Source organism: Liolophura sinensis, chromosome 11 (assembly GCF_032854445.1).
Source record: "Liolophura sinensis isolate JHLJ2023 chromosome 11, CUHK_Ljap_v2, whole genome shotgun sequence".
Taxonomy (NCBI): Eukaryota; Metazoa; Mollusca; class Polyplacophora; order Chitonida; family Chitonidae; genus Liolophura; species Liolophura sinensis.
In genome coordinates, this window is record NC_088305.1 from 4,679,550 (window position 1) to 4,700,938 (window position 21,389).

The window sequence follows — 21,389 nt, forward strand, 5'->3', positions numbered from 1 at the left end:
GTGAGTATCTTATTAATGAGGTATCTGGGCAAAAACGGAAAATCAGTTGGGATCAAATCAAACGTATGTACAGAGCAAAAAATTTACGACAAAACCGTGTTAGAATATAATTAAAGACGTACAGCATAAAAAGTAAAACCAGAGCAGCGACGACAGTGTGACAGACATACAGCATATAGAGTAAAACCAGAGCAGCAACGACAATGTGATAGTTGGGTAAATGATCACATGTAACCTATGAAATACGACCTCTTGTCAATTTACCTCAGTTAGGGTTAGTTTTAACTGCTCATGTATGTACTTAAATGGTGGCAAATTACACGCCCACTAGCGCCTTGGCTTAGGCTGAATCAGGTAATAAAAAGGCAGGGGAAGCTAACTGCAATTTACTAGAAGTCACTGGACTAGAAACACTCCAAAATGCTGTGTTGTAATCAAATTTAACATACAATAACATTAAGACATATTCAGATTCCAGCGGATGCGTGAAAAGTATTTTTGCGCAACTTATTGACTAACATCCCTAAGAAATTGTACTGCGCCAATAAACAACTATACAAAGGTGTCCAAATGAGGCCAGAGATCTGCGACTGACAGTTACAAGACTTGGAACGATGTTAGCGTGTGTGGTAGATCTTCCGTGCGGATTACTTTTCTTTACGCCCCTTGGCTGTGAATCCGTTTGAAATTTGCTTATGGAGAGAGTATCCCTACCGATGGCTTAGGCACTACGCTGACATACGTACGGACGATTTTAGTCGAGATCTTTGGCGTTGTACTCAGCACCAACCAATGGCTTCTGCCGGGCATGATTTATTCTAAGTAGCCCCATTTGCCATCAGAGTTAAACTCATCATGCCGTGCAATTCTGCTCCGCAAAGCATGTAAACGTAACTAGTTTTAAGGGGATAAAGCTCAGAGAGACAACAGCCCATCACAGGCTGAACTTCATCGCCAGATGTACTGAAATAGAAGCCCCGGGGATATTTGATTAAGTCAGTGCTTCGTAGTTCTGATCCAGGTCACTCTATACAACAAGATCACCCTGCAACATCCACAGAGCTCAACACCATGTTACCTAAAAGGGTCGGTTCTGAGGGAAAGTCAACCCATTAGAAAATGTCTCAGCTTGCAACGAAAATCCTTGTTAAGTCACAAAGGGCCTTAAAGGTTAAATCAAGTCTTTTGATTAAGACAGATTTAAACGGAAAAGATGATTTGCTGTCGCAGATCTGAAATCTTCACTTTCCTTTGAGGCACCGCATTTGAAATATCACTGTCCAGTATCACTAACAAGTAACCAGTCTGAGACTGAACAGCTCTGATAACGTAAAGTTTGTTATTTCATAACAAATTTTCCCCTTCGGAATAATGTATTTATCGACACAATTAAATGCAGTCACATTTCATCTATCTGCATTGATTGATTGTTGAAGCCAAAAAATAATAGAAAAGCGTATTTTAAATAAATCCTGCACTGTACTATGATCACTGTTGTTCATTGGGAGTTATGCCAGTGCACTGTCCAAAGGCACTACTTTTTAATACTTCCATCTATTCACTATCCGTGTTAATCCAGGCTTTAGGGTCTATATCTACTGTCTCGGTCAACCCGAGCCCAGTTCCACCCTAGGCCACTGATTAAACCAAGCCTATTTCTTTTGCACACTGAGAAGGCGAGGAGCTCGAGCGTCTTTGGCAAATCTTGTAAGAGAACAGCCTGTTGTCGCCGGAAGCGGTTGTCCGTACTCGTCACTCCTTCCTAATGGGCACAACATGAAAGTCTAGCCCGACAGTCTTAAATACGCGTGTGCGATTCCGAGATAGTCGCCAAATCTCTCAGCAGAGGAACTCCATTCCCTGTCGATGGTGTTCGAGATTTGTTCTGGAATAACAAAAAGCACTTCAGTTTAATTGGTTATTTCAAGCAAGGATTTAGAAGATCAATCAAAATCTGTACTTAGCTTCATAATTTACCGTCTAATATCAACATATTTACATTCGGTGTGTACGGCACATCACACTGGGTGTATTGTTAAAAGCTACATGTTTCTTACGATGGTATATTAAAAAAAATGTACATCAACGATCTACCTGAATATTTCGAAAGAAACATTTAATAGGTCGTTGTTTTATATGCTTACTTTCTACACCAATAATAACTGATCAAGAAATGAAATTTACTCAGAAACTCATGCATTCAGAAGCATGCTTGGGTAAAAGACAGAAACAAACGATTGCAATGACTTTCACAAGTGATATACATGACGAGGCTACGACACAGTCTACATGTACACAGCCATTGGGAGTTAATTTTTTTTCTTAAGAAATCAGTGCAGGGGCTGTGTAACGCTCTATACACACAAGCACTTGCAATGCTTTTAAACTATGCCTAAACTACAAATCCAGCCAGCTAATGGCGTCTTTTCCCGGAGAGCGCTGTGGTGTCTGTGGTAGACTTTATCCGTGGACACTCACAAGCCCCTAAGGAATGGTTCTCAACCTTCAGAATTTAATGAGCCTTTGTACGCGAATCACGCGGGGAAGATTTGGCATAATTGGTAATCATCGAAGTCCTGACGACATCAAACGTCCTCCACATCCAGCGCCAGTAAGCCGTCCTTTTTAAATTGTCCACAGCAATCAGGTGACCAAAAGCTTCACTTTCGTTTTAGATTTCCACAGATAAAGAATACATGAGGTTGCGGTAAGCTGGTGATGGCTGAGTTGTTGAAGTGTTTGCGTTTCAATTGCAAGGACCACAATATTCTCCGACTTGGAATCCATTATTTTTGGATTCATGGTCGTAATGTGTGGTGGACGGCGCACTTTGGTGTGGTGATATTATGAACTTTGCTGGACACCTTAGGCGTAAGTTGTACGGGGTAAAGTTTATCAGTGACTTGCCAAAGCTCTGTGATTTAAACTAGGCACTGCGGTTTTCTTCTTCCGTAAGGGCGACTGTCCACGTAGACGTGAAAAAAGTGTCGAATAAGGCGTAAAACACCAATCAAATGAACAGATAGGACTACGAACATGTGGTTGCTGGGAAGGTCCAGAGAAATTAGACATCACGTGACACTCACAAAAAAGCACTATAGTATCAGGAATAAGGAAAGGTTGAATCTTTGCTGAAAGCTGACAGGGAACACAGACAATGTGATTGGAAATCTAGGACTAGCAATCCATCAGTTCGGGAGATGTGAGGATCACGTGGTCGTGAGTACCTGTTGTGAGGAGCCGTGCGAGACTTCTGTAAAGGAGGTAAAGATGGATAGAGATCGACTGAGCCTCCGCTTGCTGGACGCATGAGCTGGCAGATGCTGGCAATGACGCTCCCAGCGCTTACTCAGGGTCAGACGAACCTACACAAGCAAACACAGAGTCTTCGTTTACTGCACGTTTCGCATGCATCATTAACATGCAACGAATGGCCTCAAACGGGGAGCGAAACTAAGGCTGCCTGAGTCACCAGAATATTGAGGCTTTCTCTTATTTATTTTTTGATTTCCTAGAGTCGTAGAGAGGCTTGCTGAATCAATAAAGATAGCAAATTTGCATACTAATGTTTCAAGCGTGGTGTGTTATTTCGCCTGAAAGATATAGAAAAGATAAGCTGGAAGAACTTGCAAATGTGAGATGTGTGGCTGGGTATGTCCTCTTCCCGGCAAGACTTGTACTTGTGGACTTGAACATGTGGACATGTGCAATGACGTTACTCAGGGAAGGTTCGTCTCCGACAAATGCGTTAAAAGTGAGGCCAAAAAAAGGAACATTCAGATCAGTACACTGTATAAAAACTGTATCTAAATCAGTCTTCAATTTTTGTTGTCGTTGTTGGTGTATTCCACAGTCAGTTGTTTTCTTTCGAAGTCTTCCTCAAATATTAAAGTCTAGAGAATGGAAAGCAAAACCATTGTAGCGAGGAGAGTGTAAGTTGTAGACGAATGGTAGCATTTGTTTAATGAAATGCGGCCAATCTGGTAGAAACATTGGTCAGGAAAGACAGTTCCTATTTGTACATGTTTGTCAGTGTACCCCATAATGTTGTATAAGACCCGTTATAAATGCGTGGATCACTGACACAACAATGGCTTTATTCTGTTAAAAAAAAACTATTGTGTTCTAAGGGGTAGGCCTGTGTAAAGATTCACATTGACATAATTTTGTGTTTCTGCAGTACGCAACTTGTGTCACTTGTGTAACACATCCACACTGACGCGTATCTGTGGTAAACCATTTGCGTTCCACTGATACACATGTGGATAATCAAGTTTGTGCGAAATTTTTTCCAAAGAATACAATATTAAACAAGACCCACAAATAAAGTGCCTCAATATTCAGGCCATAAAGCCGCCCAGTTTAAAGTGCAGGTGAATGATCCACTATAACAACAGCAGGTAACATGGATGGATATTGTAGTTTGTCACCCAAAAGTACCTCAGAGACCATCTGGACCTGTTCACCTGCAAGACGGCTCGATCGCACATCCCGCCTGGACGATATGCGGAGTTTGAACGCTGACCTATTCAACGTTACGTGAACCTAGAGCAGAACAACCAATCGCATTTCCAGGTATACTGGTGATGACGTCATAATGCATTTATTTATGCATTTTTTTCTTATTTTCACGAATATGGGTGTTTTGAGTTCGAGCTATTTTGTCGCTAAAGATAAAATAGTTCCACTGTAAACGCCCTGACCTGTTCAAAATGTTAGGCAACTAGGTTACATATCTAGTAACATAAAATAGCATTATATAAAAAGTTATTTAAAGAAGACAAACGATGGAGAAAACTTAGGTGCTGATCGTTGGTGTACTTCAGAAGTTCACTGATGGAAAGGGGTGTCATTTGTAACTCCAGAACACAGTGAAACAGCTGATCGGTAAATCAATGTCAATAAAAATTGCCTAACATTTTTGACAAGTCACAATGTACAGCAGGACTTTAACGCCTTTAACGACAAAATATTTCGATCTCAATAGAACCATATTGTTTACGTGACGGCGGCTTGGTTTACATGCTGAGGAAACAAGACAAATCTCCCTGAGAAAACCAGCACCATTCATCAAGCACCGGACAAATGGGCAGGACAATTGGACGGTGATCATTGGAGACTTTGTGATGCAAAGATATTAAATTGAGATATTTACCAGCAACTCGGGTAACCCCCACGCCCAATAGCCCCCAAAGAATTGAAGCAATGTCAATTATACCTTAGAATGCCGTACAAATGAGCCATTAATTTGGAGCTCCAAACATTTATTCAACTATAAAGGAATCAAGAAACTGGAAACTACGTCTGTTGCTTTCATTGTAAGTTATAATGACGAGGGTTGGGCGGATTGGGGGAGGATAAATTTACTGGTGTCTGAAACGTAGTAAAACCCGCACCGAACATCATATCATGTCCGGTAAACGTTAAAATACTGCAGTAACATATTGATAAGTCAGCAATAGATGTCAGTGGAAGTTGTGAGGAAAATTATAGAGGATCAAGATCACGCATGACATCCCGATCTACTGACATAGATTTATGCTTGGCTGTATATTTCATACAATTTTCATATTGGAAAGTTAAGACATTGCATGACATTACCTGCCTAACTATCTGCATACCTCTTTCACGTATGTTAAATTTGGATGGCATATTTTCTATTTATTTTCTATTTAACTTATGTCTATCCTGGTGAAGCCACATCTTCGTTGAACGCATGTCTATATTGGAGAAGCATATCTTCGTTGAATCTTTGTCTATCTTGTAGAAACATATCTTCATTGAACATATGTCAAACTTGGAGAAAGATAATTCCATTGAATATCCTCTGTTGGACTTACCTCTCCGTTGAGAAAACAATAAGCCACTGAGATGAAGAATCCTTGAAATGATACGAGAAAATGAGATATGTAAGACCAAGCACCAAAACCCTCTGTTGACGTCGGTGGTTCCATCATGACCAGGAAATTCGTCATTCCCAACAACGGCAAAAGGATTATCGCTGCTTTCATAGCTTTCCTGGATATAAGAGATATTCATTTGTTTATCTGACATGTGATGAAGATAGTAGTCAAGAAGTTTTCACTTCGTTGGTCAGGTTATGGTCAGATGTTACCCAAATCCACGACATAAACAAATGAAAGCTCTTTTTTATGAAATATACCATTTCGTCCTAACTTAGGTTATACACAATATAATTACAACAAGGTTCGTTATCAATAAGACGCAGCAGAGCGTAACGAATACAAAAATATTTGTGGCGTAGAGTTCAGAATATAAACATAAATGAAACACAAATTTTCAGCACATAATATCCCTTCGAAAATTCCTCACAACAAGGCAAATAAAGCGGTATCAACTCGACCAGAATATCAAAATCAATACGCAGTTAGATGAATAGTTTTGAGCCTACTGATAAAAGATATACACTGCCATTGTTTGAATGACACGACCACTGCCACTGTTCAAGTGACACAACCACTACCACTGTTCAAATGACACAACCACGGCCACTGTTCAAATGACACAACCACGGCCACTGTTCAAATGACACAACCACGGCCACTGTTCAAATGACACAACCTCCAGACGAATCCAAAAGAGACTGTGCAACATTATATTCTGGCTGATTCTTACTTCAACCACACTGGTATCTATCATATAAAGCTCTAGAAGCAACCAGAATCCCCCAAAACCGAATCCCCATGTCATCAATCAAAAATGAGTACGTACGGTAGCTAAAACAAACCCAGCGACAATAACCTGTTATTATTCCACGTGCCTTATCTATATTTACTTCCAAATAGTACTGAGAAGAAAAACATATGCTTGTATTGGACGTTTGGATTTAGGGAGAACGATCACTCACCTGACTTGCTGTTCCTCGTTACTGTAACTGCTGCGTAATTTCGAGATTAATATTCGAATTATATTGCAGTAGAAAAATAAATTTATCTGAAACAGAAACGAGATTTGCATTATGCATGGATTTTTGTGTAGCTGATGCGGCTGAGGTAAAAAATACACGCACTTTGCTATGATTTACGTCATACTGACGATTCTTCCAGTTAACAACAAGAAAATAATAACAGGGCAATATTGTTTGTTTAATTCAGCGAGCAAACTGGAGTCTCATGCATTTTTGATCATACCTGGAAAATTGTTTAAATCATCTGATCAAAATATCACTTAAAAGAATGCATCTATAGTGATAGATGTTCCCGCTCAAATCATCTGGTTGCTTTTTCTTCAGCTATTCCGGGTATACTTACAGCCAGGACCGCGATGCGAGGGGCCTCCAGTATCCAAATGTTCAAATCGTAATAATACAGTTCCCAACAACTGAAAAATAAAAGCACATCACCAGAATGCAAGAACTGTAATCTTGTGTACAAAACAGAACAATGGTTTTCACTCTGAATCCATCTTGCGAGGTGGAACATCACTGTAGTAAGCATAACTACGTCCATAGGTTGCTTTGTGAATGGCCATTACAGAAACCACAAGTGTTAAACGGAATATCGTGACACGTCATATTCATACTCCTTCTCATCACAGATTACATTTCATTCCATTTTGAGGGGTTGTGCGTCCTACTTTTCGCAGCCATACTGGAGTACTGTGGCTATACCAGTCTATGTTAACAGGACCTCAGTATGGCAGACTTCAATGTTTCCAGTATAATGATGTCACCTGTGCAACCTCTTTATAGGTTATAGTCCTCGTAGCAGCTATCAGGCCCTTGAAAAATGAGTTCGAGTGTTCGAATCCACTACTTGCTATTACGGCTTCGACTGTGGATCAAGAGGTTTTCAGAAACCTACCGACAGTCTGTGTTACTCTAGGCACTCAATCCAAACCCATTAAACACTAATCAGGTAAGTAAATAGATTAATTTTATTCATAAAAGTAGTTTTGCACGCACCTTTGATTATAGCTTGTTGACATGGCATAAACCCAGGCTGCGACGAACGGCAATGGAACACCTGCAAAAAAGGTAAACGTGTTTCACTACCATCTCCAAAGCAACTGTTCTGAAGATTTACTTGAGAACAGGTCAAAACATAATGTATTTGATTAAACCAGCATGAGTTGGACCTGAACTCGCGGCGAAGATATGTTTGGCTACAAAGCAGACGCGGCACGATGACCCAGGTGCCTCTCACCAATGCGGTAGCTGTGAGGTCAAGTCCTGCTCCTGCTGGCTTCATCTCCAGCCGTAAGTGGGAAGGTCTGCAGCAACCTGCGGATGGTTTAGGGTTCCCCCAGGCTCTGCCCACTTTTCCTCCAACCATAATGCTGGTCGCCGTCGTATAAGTAAAATGTTCTTCATACTCAAGAATTTTCCACCTTCCTATGAGGAACCACAGACAAACCAACGATTCTAAGAGAGGTTGGTTGTCACCAGAGTCGAGAGATTTCAGTTATCAGATTTTGTTCTTCACGACATAGGAAAAACACCTTCGGCGTGTTATATTTATTCATGTATTTATTCATTTACTGTTACTTGATTGCTGTCTAACTTCATACTTAAGAGGTTTTCAATTGCATGATGGATGTGCCACATACACCTGAACTGCGAAACAAATACAAGGCAAAAGCACAGTGGGTATTCTACCGGGGCTTTGCCAATCAAAAACCGACAAGGCCAGTTTTACCCAAATTGATTGCGGTGAAAATAAAAACACGTGCCGCCTCTCCAAGGATCGGATTTATTCCCGTATGTATCCATAAGGTGCTAGTGTATCTAAGCGTCATCCTTCATTTTAACGAGCACCGTGAAAAACGATACTAGTGGCAATTAATCATCATGCGATTTGTAAAAAGACTGTAATGAATGTTGCCTGTTGCTCGTCTAACCCTTGTTCACTGCGTGCGGTAATGGGTTGTATTTGTAAAGAGGGATAGGCAGAAAACACGGCTGATCCCGACTGCAGAATCGGACGAGGAAATAATAGTAGTATTCATCAGAGACTTAGCTTTGCCGACGCAATCCAATGCTGCTCTATTTTTCCGGCGACCACATCTAATCTCGGCCAAGCAATTGTTTGTGGATTTGGTTGCCTTTGATTTATATGTTTTCTCCCCATTGGGAAGAGGCAATCAGTCGTTCACCTTTCCACATCACATAACGGAGCCCTGAGAAAATATTTAACTTTCATGGGAGATGACTTTTTGGGGGGGACGAACTGTCATTGGCCTAGATCTGTTTTCATTTAAGCAATATCATTGGCTTTGTTCATGTACGAGGCTCAAGGGAAGGTAGTCTGGTGGATTGTATCCACGTGTTTCTCTTATAACAAAACAACAGTGTCATGAAATAACAGTGTCATGACCCTGATGGTGCATTATGTTCGCTCCATATACAGTATAGTGTGAATTGGCGTTAAGAAATTCATTGCCTTCTGCACGTATCCTTACATGTATTAAAGGCCACCATATTTGTAGCGTCACTAGAAAAAAAGCGTACAAGAAGAAACCGCCATTGTCATTTCACCGAGTAACGTCAAAATGTCAAAACGAGACAGTGTGCCCATATCGACTAGACAAAAATTTAAACCTCCCCTAATTATATATCAAGAAACAACAAAAAAATTAAAGAAAACCTTTACACAAAATACCAAATGGACTGAATATAACTATATACCTATGGAACATGGTTCTATCCAAAAAGTTAAATTTAATTTTTTCATACACTTCTATTGATCGTAACCATGCGGTCGCTGTGATTTCAGCTCCAGCTCAGGCTGGCTTCCTCTCCGGTCGTACTTGGGAAGGTCTGTCAACAACCTGCAGGTGGTCGTGGGTTTTCACCGGGCTCTAGCCGGTTTCCTCCCACCATACTACTGGTCGCCGTCGTAATAGTGAATGTTGATCGTCATCATAATTTTGTGGTATGATTTTTGTAAGTGAGTAAATATTCACTAAACACATGATAAATACTACTGTCCGGATACTGCCGTGTTCCGCTCAAATACTGGTTAGTGTCAAGAGAAATACTACTGGCCGGACAGTGCCGTGTTCAGCTCAAATGCTGGTTAGTGTCCGCATAAATACTAATGGCCAGATACTGCCGTGTTCCGCTCAAATACTGCTTAGTGTCTGTATAAATACTAATGGTCGGATACTGCCGTGTTCCGCTCAAATACTGCTTAGTGTCTGTATAAATACTAATGGTCGGATACTGCCGTGTTCCGCTCAAATACTGGTTAGTGTCGGGAGAAATACTAATGGGGTGTTCCGCTGAAATACTCCATAGAGTCTGGATAAATAATAATGGCCAGATATTGCCGTGTTCCGCTCAAATACTGCTTAGTGTCTTAAAGTATTATCATGTAACCTTTTAAAGATCATTATATTCACCACGCTCTCTGTGTCTCTCTGTGTCTCCGTGTTAATTATTCAATGCCGACCAAACTAGTGATGTGAAGTATTGCTAGAACTCTTCTCATCGAACCAGAAATTCAGTGGATTACACTTCCCGCATAAAACAGTTTGGGATCAAGCTCTGTAGTATACTGTTCATTCTTGTCTTTTTGATTAAACTGATAAAGTACATGTAGTACTCATTAAACACGGGCCAATTCAGCGTGGACCCGAGTCGCCATTAGGCAGAAAAAAGTATCCCAAAAGACATCGAGGTTGTATAGCATTGCTTTCTTTTCTATCTGTTGATAGATTGTACTGTAAAGCGAAGAAAATAAAAAATAATGTTTGCTACAGAAACTACGGAGAACATACTTTTTTTTCCAGATATTACTGATCTGGGAGGGTTTTTTTTCTTTTCTTTTTAAAAGACAAGAGCAATAAAAATCAAAAATAGGCGTCATTTAATAGACCACTTAAATCCATGAATAAATATACTTTCATTTATTTCATTAAATTTGTGTGAAGAGAGTGAAAGGCCTTCAAGCGCTTGAATTATAAGATGGGCTTTATGAGTAATACTATCTGAGTTTAGGAACTCTGATGTCATGTGAAATGTTTACAAGTGTAATCACGACATTGAATGTTAGAATAACTCTTTTTATCAATGATGTGAAATGATGTTCTTAAAAATTCCTTCCCTCTTGCGAACATCAGGGAAAAAAGGTGAGGTGATGTCAGAGTTCCAAGATATTGTCAGTATGGCTCGTAAAGACCACCATAGAATTCAAACATCTGAATGCCTTGCAATACTTCACAAAAATCAAAAAAAAAAAGTATTTTTACGCATAGTTTTCAGTTGTTTGTGTGATTTCCTTTACACCTTCGCTTTCCTATACTTTAACTTGATTATATGAATCTGAGTTTTCTTTTCTTTTTGTAATATATATGACGAAACCTGTAGTTTACTTTTTTTTCCCACTAACTTAACTGAACTTGCGCGGCGTCCTGCTCTTATAATAAAATAATTGAGTTTGCTACCATATATTCACTTACCCCATGCCACGGCGTAATACAGTTTGTAGTTCGGCTTCCCGGAGAATACGGATACGGCTATGACGTTATGGAGATAGAAGCCTTCTATGAACATCCACATAAACATAACGGTATGACTGTATTCTAACAGCGCCAGGTGGATCTCACACACGATAGGCTGGAAAGACGAAGCACACACTTGTTAACACATAGTTGAACAAAAAGTTTTTGTATATCAAATCAATTTCAAAATGGCAATGTCAGAACTAGGGTTTAAAGGAAAATCAGTCACATTTTAGGTAACACATTGGTGCTAAAAATACGCAGGGCTCTGTCCTTAACTTGTCTGTGGATAATGATAATGTCACAATGGCCCCAGGATCACGAAGCTGTCTTAGACATCAATTTTTAAGAATTTTATTATTTATACATCAGTGAAATCCAAGCATTTCCTTCACTGATAAAAATGATATCTTCACTGGTTTTGTTATTACATTTTTCTAGTACACTGCTGAAGACCTTGACCAATGACCCACAGTTGACCTTGCCAGAACTACTTTTATACATGCCGTCTGCTACATTCATTGAAATCTTCTCGGACCGCATCACAAGGCCGTACGGTTCTACGCAATATGTAGTTCGCCAAAAAAGAGGTAGAAATTCTTCATGTGCTTAATTTAAGTAAATACCTATATTGCATTAGCATTAAGCATCTTGTAGAATGTATGATTACTTATAGACTGCGTTCAAAACTGTAGAACGAAACTGCAGCGCGTATGAAGAGAATTAGAAATACGAAGCGTTTCGTGGGTTATCATTTCTACCTTTCACCCGAACAATATTTATGGCATTCAACCTTCACTTTGTAATATCCTTTATGTCATAGACCTTCATGGGGAAAATCAAAATGTGCGTTTAAGTTCAGGAATAATAGGTATTAATAGTAACTACTGAGGAATAATATCACAAGTTAAGACTATCTTAAGTCTAAGATACCTTTGTTATCCTTAGCCAAGGTCGGATATTATTCAAACGTCCGAAGACTTATGTCAAAACTTTTAAAATGTTTTCTTCCAGGGAGATTAATTCGTAGATTTAAATGTGCAATGTACATGTAGGCCTACCAACCATGATTTGAGATATTGCATTTTCTGAGTTTGGTTTGTAACGCGCTTGCAATTTACGATTTAAGTCTTAAGTATTTTTAAAGTAACTGACCACTTAAGTCATAAAGTACAAGTCATAAAGAAAGCCAAACTCAGAACAGGAAAAACTCAAATTGAAATTAAACACATGGCTCGGCAGTAAAACAAATCAGAGCACGAATTTTAAACGCTCTAGAGCGAAACTGTGTAATTGTAACTCTGTGAATTTTTGACTTAAGGCATAAGACGATTGATAAATATGGTTCCAAGTGCCCAAAATAGCGTAAGGAGGCTTAAGGAGTATGTACTTTGGAAAAGAAGATTTAGCAGAGGCCCACACGCAAAAAAGAAGAACGAAATGACAGGAAATTGTTCGAATATGAAAACAAAAAAAACAAAAAACGGTTGCTTACCGCGTGAAAGATGATGCCACTGGATCGAACCGCAGAACCAGCAATCTCTCCGCCTGATGTCCTGGCAACCTGCTGGTCGATGTAGTAAGCGAGGCGAAGAATAACTTGTATTCCGATGGAGACAAAGAGATTACGGTGAATCCTGGTTCGATGGCATCGAAGACTCCTGCAGAATGAAATGAACAAGACGTTTAGTATAATGTCTGTGATTGTAGTACAACGTGCTGGATCTGAAGTAAAGTCATTGTTCAGTATTTTCTCTTCTGCACAAATGGACTTGCGCAAAGTTTGCTGGATGTGCGTCACGTGGATGCGACATACGGATTCCTGAATCATATTACATCGAATGGCAGGAACATTTTTACTGATTCATTATTTTAGCTGTTATTTTTTCATGAGACAAATGATTCCAACTTTTGACAAATACTTTCAGCAAATAACTATGACCGATCCAATAATGTCACGAATGTAAGAAAAATAAATGATTATAAAAAATAAACAAATGTGTCCACTTTGGCGCCCACGTGCACCAGCATTTTTACTACAAAAGTTATTAGGTTTTCATTTTGTTATATTTTAATTTGAAGTAACAAAAAAAACGTACATTAACGCAAGTCCAAACAAAACAGAGACGACAATGTGTTGCCATATGGTCTAATTTAAGCCGTTAATTACGGTCACTTGTGACGTTTATGTCTGCATTTGTATTCAATTGTACAGCAAGTTTTCTTCTCGATATTGAGCATTTACCGCATAACCAATAAGAAATACAATTAAACGTACTGCACAGAGAGTAAAACAAGTACAGCGCATACAGTGTGATAGCACACGTATCCGGTGAAATATGGCCATGTGTCAATTTGCCCGAGTCAGGGTTTTATTCTAACTGTGCATGGAAATGCATCAATAGAAGTAATTTACACGCCCCCTAGCACCATGACTTTAGCAGAATTAGGTAAAAAAATATGCACTGATGTTGATTGCAACTTATAAGACGTCAATGGACTAAAATTACTCAGAAGGCTTGAAATAGTACCACGAGTTTCAGGGCTAAACTGTACGGATACGGCCAAAGCTTTGTAATACAGACGTGAACTTCTTGTTATCGATTGATCGATATTTAAAGGTGGAGAAAACATAAAAATGACAAAAAAGTTAAGACGAAAGGATGCGAAAAGTTATTCCTAAACGTAGTCTTCAATATTGTTTCCGATTTTTCCTTAAGGAGAAAAAGACACTTGAAAATAATTTTTGCATGGGGGGCGTTTGGGAACACCATTTGGTATTTATAGTCTTTGTTTAATAACGTCATAAATGAGGACGTAACACAGGTTTAATAAACATTTTGGCACTAGAATTTGTTCTTTTCAGCTAACAAATGGATTAAACCTCAATTTGGATCATATTTATATTTTTAGTGTGTTACTAAATATTATAATAATATAGGTTAAATGCATATGTTTCAATATAAACAACAAATTTACATTCAAATAAATTTATTAGACAAGCATCACATCCTTAATTGCAATACTATTATGCAACAGCGATAAATACCAAAAGTTGGTCCCAAATACCCACCATACAACAATATTTTCAGATACCTATTTCTCATCGAAAAAGAAAAATCCAAAAAATATTAAAGATCATATTTGCAAATAACTTTAGACACTCTTTCAACTGATTTTGGCATCATTTTTATGTTTTCTTCTCCTTTAACGTCGTCCTCATGACTCTAGCTTAATTAAGTCAGATATTTGACGAAGTCACTGGTTTGAAAACAAAAGCTGAACATTTGTTTTCTTACATATTTTAGGGGGCCGGAGGGTAACTCAAGAATATTTCACTTATTGTTACAAATAGTATAGAAACCGGGGGAAGTGAGGGGGAGAGGACCGAGGATTTCCTGTCCAGGGACGGAGTTTCAACCAATGACTTTAAAGTAACTGTGTGTTGTAAAGCAGTCACCCACTCTCTTGCAACCTGCGGATGGTCGTGGGTTTCCCCAAACTCTGTCTGGTTTCCTCCCATCATAATGCTAGCCCCCGTCGTATAAGTAAAATATTCTTGAGTAGTGGCGTTAAACACCAATAAAATAAATAAATAAATAAATAAATAAATAAAATACATAAATAAATAATATTGTAATGCCAGTTGTCCTACCTGAAGTAGGAGAATATTAACAGCGATATGATGACAGCCAGAAGCGATAACACTAATCCCACCATGTCCAGAGTGCGAGTTCCTCGTAATGTGGATCGCATGGCCTGGAAAATAAAACGTTAGAAACATTCACTGGCTCCTGCATAGTCATTTTACATACTCGTTGAAAGTATACATATATATGAAAGTATAGTCGGCTATAAGCAGCTGACTCGCCACTTTTCAGTGCGTAGAAAACGACAAAACTGAACAGCAGAAACAAGGCATTTCTTTCGAACCTTACAGCTGAGACATGAAAGAAATACCGTTCAATGACTTGACGAAAGAAAACATAACAACCCCATGTAAACACTAACGGTATTTGCATTTAGCGTTGTGTTCGGTGTCTTTCCTACGTAGACTCACAAGTAAGTAAGGGCTGTTGACGATTTAATATATATTCAATGCAAGTGTAATCTATTCCGCTTTTAAATCAGATACAACATGTGTTTTTTGGTTTTGAAAATTACTTTGTGATGACTTCACTATATTCAAGTGCAATTAAGGCTGTGAGGTCTGGTTCTGTGGTATTTGACATCCAAAATGACAAAGTCAATGAAACTTGTTGTCCACCTGTTTTTACAATACAACAGCTAAAGCTTCCAAAACAGCGGTAAAGTTATACAGAACGGTTATTGGCAGGAAATTGTAAAGTATCGGTTATTGTCACATGGAAGAATATGCTTTTCTCAATGAACACCCGATAAGCGATTCAAAGACAAGCACAAGCATCAACCGATTCTTTGCAACTCCGCATCGGTTTCTTCACAACACGGCCTGGGGCCGGTGGTACAAAACCATTACGACAGTACGCTAGAGCCTAACGTGATTAGGGTTCTTTACCCCGGAGATAGTCACCAGTCTCTGAAGGCCGCTCAGATTGTATTGAAAACTGCAAGATTCGACCGGACCACTGTTCGTCAGGCAAAACTGTGCAGATGTGATTCGTTGGTGTTAGCGGGACAATTTATTTATTGGATTGCTTGAGGTTTAACGTCATTTTGATGGTTAGTTGACTTTCTATTTTGTTTCAACGGTGTCTGTTCACAGCAGGTCTATATTAACTAAGGCCTACCAAAACAACGTACCCAAAACACCAGACACTATCTACTCCCCCTTCCACACACACCACCATCCCGCACCACTAACCCCATTTCTGCGGAAGCGCTGGGACCCATCTTCTCGTGATTAGCAATAGCTACAAAAGTTCCTTGGTTTCTGCCTGAGAGAAAATTTGAGAAATGTCCAGCCGTTTCAGTTTTAGATCACTATCGTCATTATCTGGTAATACTAACCCTATGGCCAGCTTTACCATAAAGGAAAAACAAGATATGTTGGTCAAAAACATAAAATTAAGTAGCAGATTTATAAACTTCTTCAATAGATAATAAACTTAGGGTTGGCTGAGTACAGTTCATTTTGACCTTCGCACCAAAAGTTTTCATATTGATTTTGTGCGCATATTTAGCCAGGATTAACGCGCAGAAATTTGTAATAACAAGGACAACATGTCTGTATTATTCCTAAGTGGCTTGCTATCTCAAGCTTTCTACTTCTCAGGCCTAATTATGGCAAACCAAATCCGGCTACCGGATGCCGACCCTGCCTGCGACTTATTCCCCATCCAATTAACAGCGAGTTGAAGGGCCTATCTTATCACATGGCTGGTGAAACCAACGTGAAAATACGACAAATCTGCAGGAAATGAAGCCATGTTTAATAACTTAGCACATATATTCAACACACAAAACATCTGCCTTTCTGCCTACCATGTGATCATTAGGCCAGCGGCCAGTTACTGGAATGATGTCTGTGGCACACCGATTCTAGAACCAATTTGAACGTTGCTGCGTAACGAATTCGAAACTGTGACTAAAATCCAAAACCATCGCATTCTTATTACTAGCACTGCAGTGGAATTTTTATTTGGGGGTGGGGAGAGGACTGAGGTGGAGGGCTGTAAAGGCGTGCATACAGGAAGACGTCGACAAACGATGGCAGTAAAGTAGCACGTTTGACGGGACAACTTAATTAGAACCAATTGGTAGAATACGGAAAACACGTTCACTGCATCAATCCATTAATATTTTTATCTAACAATGCATTGCAACATGGTGAAAACATGGCGAAAACTGACCCAAGAGTGGAGGCTATTGCTGATATCAAGTACACTCAAAAATTACTCTGCTCCGTATAACAGAAAATCTGTTTCTCAATGACACTAGAGTGTATTCTCTCGTTATAACAAATTTTGTGTTATATTTAAGGTAATATCATATTAGTTAGTTAAATACATTCTTTATGATGAATTATCAGAATATGTGTGTTACATTTAATAAAATAACCCACTGCAATAACGGAATACATTCTAGAACCATTCACAGGTTTTCTGTTAAATTTAACGGATACTTTCTTTGAGAGAGAAGCTTATTGTCACTTTCTGTGAATAAGGAATTTGAAGACTCGTTTTTTTACCCTTTTTTGCAAATAATGGAAATGTACATAAAGCTTGCATCAATTCCATCACATCTTTTATAAACGACAACATGGTTGTATTATGAGATGTCTAAGGATGGTAATAAACACTCATATGCAAAGTAACGCACACGTGGCATAAAGAAATCCCAGGTTTTCATCTGATGTACTTAAGCATCTACAGCAAAGGCAGCGGGCATAGTTTCACGCCAGGGTGCTTGTTTATCTGATATGGTTTAGGGTTATTGTTAAGACAGTGATACTCTTTATAACGATGGGTATATGGCAATGTTTGTGTAAAGAGAATTGTTGTCAATTCCATGACTTCTCTACACACTTTTCTATTTCACCTTCCCTTGTTTCTAGATGCTTGATTGGCTGTACAACAGACACAGAATTCTCCAAGCACAACTTAAGTAATAGGCTATTCAAGCACATAATTCTTGAAAGGTAAGCATGTAGGTCGTAGAATTTCCATCACCGTGTATCAGTGTTTGGTATCGAGTTAATCAACACTAAATCAGCTTTCAGGATTTACAATTTACATCATTACCTATATAGTGTCGACCTTGGCATCGATGCAATCATTTGCTACTTACAACTCTGAAGTATAAATCAAATCTATGACAAAAATCAAATTTCCTCAACTCATCTTTAGAAATCGATTAGTTTAAGAGAGTAATTCACGCATGCCTGTTCACAACATGGGGACAATTACATGGTTCTAGCGGTCGTTTTGAAATCCTTTGGCGTTCTGATTGGTCTGCTACGACGTGCCTATTTGCTCGTAATACATCAGAAATTTCGTCAATCAGCAGCCAAACGTCGGTGGTTTTCTCCATATAATTACGTACACTTTACCTCAACTTCCTCTTCTGTCTTATTGCCGAAGTAACGCTCCACGAGGATCTTCGCTTGAGGTATAAAACACTTGTCAAAGTTGGTCCATCCCTGGGGTCCCATGCTTGTATCACCGGGGTACCGACCGTCCCACATCCCATTATCTCCACACCGACGGGTGGCATGCTCTGAAAAAGAAATGACACTTTTAAATCATAAGTGACTTTTTCAAAACTCCATGCTTGCATTTCAGCGGCCTTGACACCACGACGTGTGGCTTCAATCCAGGCTATCGGAATGGAATTTATAGCTTTTCTCACCCTTACTACTTATTTGTCGATGGTGGCAATATTTATGTATTTATTTGATTAGTGTTCACGCATGAACTCCCAGCGTCCGCATTCGTGAGCGGCTTCTGGGTCATTGCTAACCACATCAGCCACGGAGGTCCCCTACACACCACTTAAAAAAGAATAATAAAACTTGTCTCATGCACAAGAGTTAATTGTGTATTACACAAACTTACTGGTGGCATCCAATGAATAGATCGGCGGACAGTTAAGACTTGCCATTTCTCCTGCTCTCGTTGGAGCCCAACAGAGTACGCTGTCGAATGTTGCGTTGCAATACACATCTGTAAAACAAAAGCAGTAAACATATGTTTTAAAGATCATGTTATACTACATAATTAAGATCAACGGTCAGTCGAGTACATATACAACTTCACGTCCCATAATAACCATGTTTCAACGCATTCTAGTAAGCTGCTGTGCGTTGGAAGGTCTTGCAGTAACCTACGGATGATCGTGGGTTTCTGCCCTGTTTCCTCCCACCGTAAGGCTAGCCACTGTTGCATAAATAAAATATTCTTGTGTTCGGCGTAAAACACCAATTAAATAAATCAAATAACATGGGAAGTGAACTGGGAATCGATAGGCGTCATGTTGACGTCATTGTATTACGAAATACTACATGGTAACATGGCGCGGTAACTGAGGCAACTTGTAACGAAATCTCCATGTACACCATTTAGCATACAGATCATGTTGATAGCGAAAAAATTTGCGCTTCAGATATTGTGAGGTGAGGGGTGATGAGAAATTTTACGTGTCTATGTTATCTCATTAGTGATTGGTGGCGACGACGCCGATAAAATGGTTGAGGATCAAATGTCTTCCATCAATATCGTCTACATATCCCTATGTCACATGTGGACAAGCTCGTCAGTAACATGCCAAAAGATCGGTTGTCTCTCGCGAACATCCCGGTTTCTTTTACCCAGAAAACTATACCCGATCGTCTAAGTGAAACATTCTTCAGCACGTCAAGAGACCGCAATAAAATAAATCAAATTAATCAAGGGGTTTCCGATCCACAATGCCGTGTGGACGTAATGCAATGCTATACTGGGATGTATTTAACCGCAATGCTATCAAACAGATGTCTGCATCCAAAATGTGCTTGTACAACATTACGGTAATAATAATACCGGTACTGTATAAATCAGACGTTTGGTTCCGTGTTCTGCGTGTTAGTGCTGATTAGAAATATTACCAGTGTAAGTGGTATCTGCAATGGGATAAATACCTTGACAGCTATTAATAGGAATCTTTACACTCATAAAAAGTTAATTTGTTAATTTGAACAGAAAGCCTGCTGTCTGAGTGGTGAGGCAATGTTTTTTCTGTTATTATAACACCATATTGTGTCATAGTCAACATAATATCCTGTTAGCCTAATAGAATCGGTATGTTAAATTAATAGAATATGTATGATAGATTTAACAAAATAATCTGCTACAATAGCAGAATACATTCTACCATCACTCACACAACAGACTTTCTGGTCAAATTAACAAATTAATTTTTCGAGTGTACTATCCTGTAAAGATTACATACATGAGCTATATCATTATGTCTAAACTAGGAAAGAGTTTGTTTTAAATGACGATCGTACAATGTAGCATTGACCATTTTTAAGACAGAAAAACAAGAAAAAAATGTGCAGTCTGACTCCGTCTCTGTCTCTCGCTGTTACGGACTCTCGACTGTTACGAACTCTCGACTGTTACGAACTCTCAACTGTCAACACAACACTCCTGGAAATCTTTCAACAGGTAGGCCTACGAACATATGTGGCGAAGATACAGAAAATATTTCTGTATCTTAAACAAGCACAGTTATCGCCATATTACAACCAGCAATATACAATATACCATCAAATCAAGGCATTCATAAAATATACGTGGTAAACAATAAAATCAAAACTTACAACCATCGTCCGGTGGTGAGACTGCATCGCCCAGGGAGCTTATACATTGCTCTTCGTCCTTGATGTCCAGAAGCTGTTTGTAATCGTGTTCCACCATGGCAATGCCGTACGAAATCGCCTGGCAAAACAAGAAAACTGGCACATCCAAATGGGGTTCAAGACATATATTGGAGGCTGAGCGCATCATCTTCATCGCTTAGCGACAGGGTTTGCTTTTCATGGACTACAACACCTTTCACGCAAACACACTACATGTCAAATGTGTGAACATCGCAGAAGTGCTGCGCTAGCCCTTTCAACCCACCTACTAGTTCGCCGTTGTAATCAGGCGTCTCCGCGCAGAGCTGAACAGCGCGCTCCGTTCCCATCTTCTCATGCCGGCGGGTTCTGACTACGCGGAAAGTCTTGTGCTCAGATAAATTCGATTTATAAATTGCAAGTCAAATTCCAATTACTCCAAAGAGCTCTTTCTATATATAAATCCTAAAAATGGAAAGAAACGCAAACCTGGAAGGCTACTTCGCTAGCACTGTTTCTATTTGTATATAGATAGAATCTCTACGAGCTCAGCTCCAACTAAAAGCAGTTCACTGTTTTGAGAGATCTATCCTCACGACAAACGAATTGCTCCAAATCATCAAACCTC

At 39.3% G+C, this 21,389-nt stretch overlaps 1 protein-coding gene across 1 annotated transcript; it reads right to left on the bottom strand.

The window, feature by feature from the left end:
* Window positions 1–1,798: 1,798 nt before the first annotated feature.
* LOC135477780 (PDF receptor-like) lies at window positions 1,799–20,863 on the bottom strand. The gene is made up of 12 exons (XM_064757983.1): window positions 20,744–20,863; window positions 18,999–19,106; window positions 18,494–18,660; window positions 15,119–15,222; window positions 12,959–13,124; window positions 11,422–11,578; window positions 7,925–7,985; window positions 7,272–7,341; window positions 6,869–6,954; window positions 5,841–6,018; window positions 3,228–3,365; window positions 1,799–1,885 (listed from the first exon to the last, which is right to left on the bottom strand). Exons 1-12 carry the CDS (start codon window positions 20,838–20,840, stop codon window positions 1,799–1,801), a joined length of 1,419 nt encoding a protein of 472 aa, XP_064614053.1. The 5' UTR covers window positions 20,841–20,863.
* Window positions 20,864–21,389: the final 526 nt, after the last annotated feature.